The sequence below is a fragment of the Amaranthus tricolor genome, chromosome 10, assembly GCF_026212465.1.
Source record: "Amaranthus tricolor cultivar Red isolate AtriRed21 chromosome 10, ASM2621246v1, whole genome shotgun sequence".
In the NCBI taxonomy this organism is placed as follows: Eukaryota; Viridiplantae; Streptophyta; class Magnoliopsida; order Caryophyllales; family Amaranthaceae; genus Amaranthus; species Amaranthus tricolor.
Genome location: NC_080056.1, coordinates 19,295,140 through 19,299,517, shown reverse-complemented (window position 1 = coordinate 19,299,517; position 4,378 = coordinate 19,295,140). Strand labels below are relative to the sequence as shown.

At 33.9% G+C, this 4,378-nt stretch overlaps 1 protein-coding gene across 1 annotated transcript; it reads left to right on the top strand.

Annotated features, from left to right (window-relative positions):
- Positions 1–2,845: 2,845 nt before the first annotated feature.
- LOC130826175 (uncharacterized) lies at positions 2,846–4,143 on the top strand. Its single transcript, XM_057691736.1, has 2 exons — positions 2,846–3,852; positions 3,942–4,143. Exons 1-2 carry the CDS (start codon positions 2,994–2,996, stop codon positions 3,956–3,958), a joined length of 876 nt encoding a protein of 291 aa, XP_057547719.1. The 5' UTR covers positions 2,846–2,993; the 3' UTR covers positions 3,959–4,143.
- The last annotated feature ends 235 nt before the right edge of the window (positions 4,144–4,378 follow it).

The window sequence follows — 4,378 nt, the reverse complement described above, 5'->3', positions numbered from 1 at the left end:
TATCTATTTTTTATAATTTTAATTTAGGCACACGTGATAATAAAATTAATTTTAAATAACCTTTTAGTTTTCATTGTCAGTTTCCCTTCCCCAAATAAAATTTCCATATGTGGTTTTTTTCTTCATCTTTCAACTCACCTTTCTTTCTTCTTTCTTCTTTCTTTTTTCCTCTCAGATCCCTTCTTCCTCTATTTTCAGTTTCTTTGATCCTCCTCTTCCTTTCCTTGTCCAAATTGTGCCACTCTTGTAACCCCATCAACTCTCTTTTTTTTTTCGTTTATTTTTTTCTTCATTTATGGTTTGATTTTGGATGTAGTGTGTGTCATGAGGTGGGGTTCTACCGATGCTAGTGGATGATGATTAGTGGTGCAATTGTGATAGTGGTGTCTGTCATTGGTGTTGTGGTGCCATATTTGAAGGAATATGTCCGTAGACATTTCCGACAATTACTAAATATAAATATATAGGATATTTATGAAGATAATAAAGTTAATTATTATTAGTAATTGTATTTACTTGCTAGAGAATAAATATAATTGGTGGGTCAATAATAATTGGACCACAACTAATATAATTAATCCTATAAGGTCTTACAAAAGAATCAATTGAACGGTAAATGACTCGGGCCCATTAGGAGAATGGGCTTGCGATCCAATTAGGTTAACAAAAGAATCGGTTTCTTTTGACCTAGGTTACTAGTATTATATGAGGACATAATGCTAGTAGTGGAGAAGTGGGGATAATGGTTTGATGGGTGTGAGTATTATAAATATGTTTATTTAAACTCTCATCATACACAATTCTCATACACAGTTATTGAAAACCAGAAAAAGCAAGAGATACAATCTCTTCCGTTCTAGCAAACGTTGGTGTTCAATTGATTCCGGTAGACTGAATAGAGGAGCAACGTTTGAGGCTCTCCATATTATCTTATCGCGTTATTTTCGTGGATTTCACGCTACAAAGGTAATATAGACTAATCCTTTTTGTATGATTCATATGTTTGATTATGTTTATGATCCTGAGATAGATGTTAGGGAAGTGTTTCCTGAAATTCCGCTTTAAGCATCCATCGAAACCCAACAGTGGTATCAGTTAAGCCTAATTCATAATATTCATATGATCTTTTTTTTCTCTGGAACAAAATACAACCGTTTCTTTTTCATGAAAATCAGTTTTTTTTATGATAACTGTTTGGAAGTTATTCATAATATTCCATTTCAATTAGATTGAAATTCAAATGCAAAAACTTGTTTTTCCTGATTTTTGAAGCCATTCATCCCAAATATTGTATATCCATTCGAATTTGTTCGAATTAATCAAAAAAAAAAAAAAAAAAAAAAAAAAAAAAAACATCAGTTTTTTTTTGGATGAAAATTCGAAATTTTGTGATAACTGTCTTGGGGATTTGATCAGTTACGAAACCCACACACAATGAATTGTTAAAACACAAATTTTGTTCATTGTTAATTGTGTTTTTCGTTAAGGAATTCAAGGTTTTGGATCGAAAACGCTTAAAACCTTTTTTTTATCCCCAATTCAATTTTAATTGTTAAAACACAAAATTTGTTCAATTGGCTTGAAATTTAAATGCGAAAAACTTGTTTTCCCTGAAATTTGAAGCAATTCATGCACAAAGATTGTATATCAGTTCGAATTTGTTCGAATTCATCAAAAAAAAAAAAAAAAAAAAAGCAAAAAGGGAAACAAAAACCGAAAACAAACCGGGAAGCATGCGCACGCCACGAGTTGTCTGAGGTGGCTTAGTGGCCGGAGGGAGGCACAGCTGCGTGGCACGGCAGTTGTGTAGCCGCTCCTCGAAGGCGGGCTGGTGGGGCAGTGGTGAACCGGCTCCTGGAAGGGTTGCTGGGTTCCCTTCTTTCCCTTTGCTGTTTTCTTTGTTCCAGTAGCTTAGATGAAGGTGACCATTTTTTTTTTTTTTTTTTTTTGGTATTTGTTTTAATATGTGCAAAATAACCCCTTTTTGAGTCTTAATTGGCTTTATATGGTGCGTTTTTTTTTCCTTAAAAAGTCTCACTTACATTAGTTAAGTTTGACTCAACATTTAAATATTTTATATGCTAAATTGTTTTGACCATTTAGTTTGATATATTGCATTGTTATTGTCGTTTATAATATTTGATATTATTTTGACATGTTATGACTAGTATGGCCCAAAACAAAATTTATATATAAAATTAGGATAGTATATACGATCTGCGAATCGTTTGTTTTGAATGTAATTATATACGATCTGCGAATCGTTTGTTTTGAATGTAATTAAATACGATCTGCGTATCGTAATATTTTTATTCAAAGTATGTAATCACAAATGAAAGGAGTTTCAAGGAAGGTGATCAATGGAAATTCATGGAAGCTTCATGAAGATTAGTTTTTTTTTAGGGGCCATACTAGATCATCTTTTATTCATGCTTTTATTTGCTTTGAGCGTTTATTTTGGTCTTTGCATGCATAAGTTAATGTATTGGTTAAATATGCTATGTGTTCACTTAATATTAACCATGCTAATTAACTTGAATCCCCATAAATAATATTGAGTTTTATTGTTTTTCCAAACAACACCTATAAGCCTTTGATAATGAATAATACATTCTGCCAAAGCGAGGTATTGCTCATAAATCTTGGGATATAGGGTAAATTTTTTTTTGAAAATTTACAGGTTCATGTTTGGTTTCACTCAACAAAATCATCAAAAACAAAGTTTTGGGTTTTGAAACTAAGAGATAGGATTGAACAGGAATTATCAATCTATCTACTAAGAATTATAATTAGTTATAATTAGTAAAACGTTTACTTACCTTAACTACTATAGTTAAAGGCAGGGCCAAAGTCCGTTTAACTGTAGTGGGAGAGGATCTTAGTTGTTATTTATTCAAAAGGGGATTTTAAAATTTTGAATAAATTATTAAATTGTTTAATTACTGCTTATTGATAGACTATTAATTTTACTTTATTACATTGTTGTAGAAATCATGTCTGGTTCAACTAACAACAACACTCCTGCTTTTAACTTGCGCTGTGTCTTGGAAAAAGACAAATTGAATGCAAACAACTTCCTTGAATGGGAAATGGCTGTGAGAATTGTTCTCAGAGCTGAAGGAAGGGAAAGTGTTCTTGACACTCCACTCCCTGAACCCCTGCCAGAAACTGCAACAGTTGCAGAGAAAAGAGCTAGGCAAAATCTCGAGGCCAATTCTGTGCAAGTAACATGTCTGATGCTTGCTTGCATGGAACATGATTTTCAAAAACGTTTTAACAATCTTGATGCCTACACAATAATCCAGCAACTTAGAACAATGTTCGAAAAGAATGCTCGATTAGAGAGATTTGAAGCTAATTGTAAACTTTTGGAATGCAAACTGGGCAAGGGAAAACCCGTCAGACCCCATGTGTTCGCCTTAATAGGGCATTTTCAAGTCATGGAAAAGTTGGGTTTTCCTTATCCCAAAGAGCTGGCCACTGATATTGTGATCAGATCCTTGCCAGAAACTTTTGATGCTTTCAGATTAAATTTTTACATGCAAGGAGGGGAAGCAACCTTGCCAGAATTGCATGGTATGCTTATTCAGGCTGAAAGGAGCTTACCTTCTGAACCCGCACTGAAAGATGTGCTTATGGTCAGAAAGAATAAAAAGTTCAAGAAGAAAGGGGTTCCTAAATGGAATGGCAATGGTAAGGTAGTTACCACTAATGCCTCTCCCAGACCAAAGGCTACTCCAAAGGCTAAAGTAGCAGCACTACATGAGTGCTACCACTGCCACAAGATTGGCCATTGGAAGAGGAACTGCCCCGTCTATCTAGAAGAAAAGAAGTCTGGTGCTTCATCTTCAGGTATATATGTTATTGAAATTAATTTAGCGACTTCGGCTTCTTGGGTATTTGATACTGCTTGTGGGTCTCACATTACTAGTAATGTGCAGGGTCTAAAAAGAAGTAGAAGCTTGAGCAAAGGTGAGGTGGATCTCCGAGTCGGCAATGGAGCAAGATTTGCTGCTTTAGCTGTAGGAGTTTATATTTTGACATTACCCTCTGGTTTAATTTTAGAACTAAATAATTGTTATTATGTTCCTGCCATCACCAAGAACATTATTTCAATTCCGGTTTTGGACATGGAATGTTTTTCATTTACTATTAAGAATAATTGTTGTTCTGCATATTTAAATGATATGTTTTATGTTTCAGCTAAATTATTAAATGGGTTGTATGTGCTAGACTTAGAAACTCACATCTATAACATAGACAGCAAGAAACGTAAAACAAATGATTCAAACCCCACTTACCTATGGCATTGTCGATTAGGCCACATAAGTTCAAAACGCATAGAGAAACTTCATAAAGATGGAATTCTAAAATAATT

Bases quoted from the DNA above. Each gene is read 5' to 3' on its own strand.
- LOC130826175 (XM_057691736.1), top strand. From the start codon at position 2,994: ATGTCTGGTTCAACTAACAACAACACTCCTGCTTTTAACTTGCGCTGT.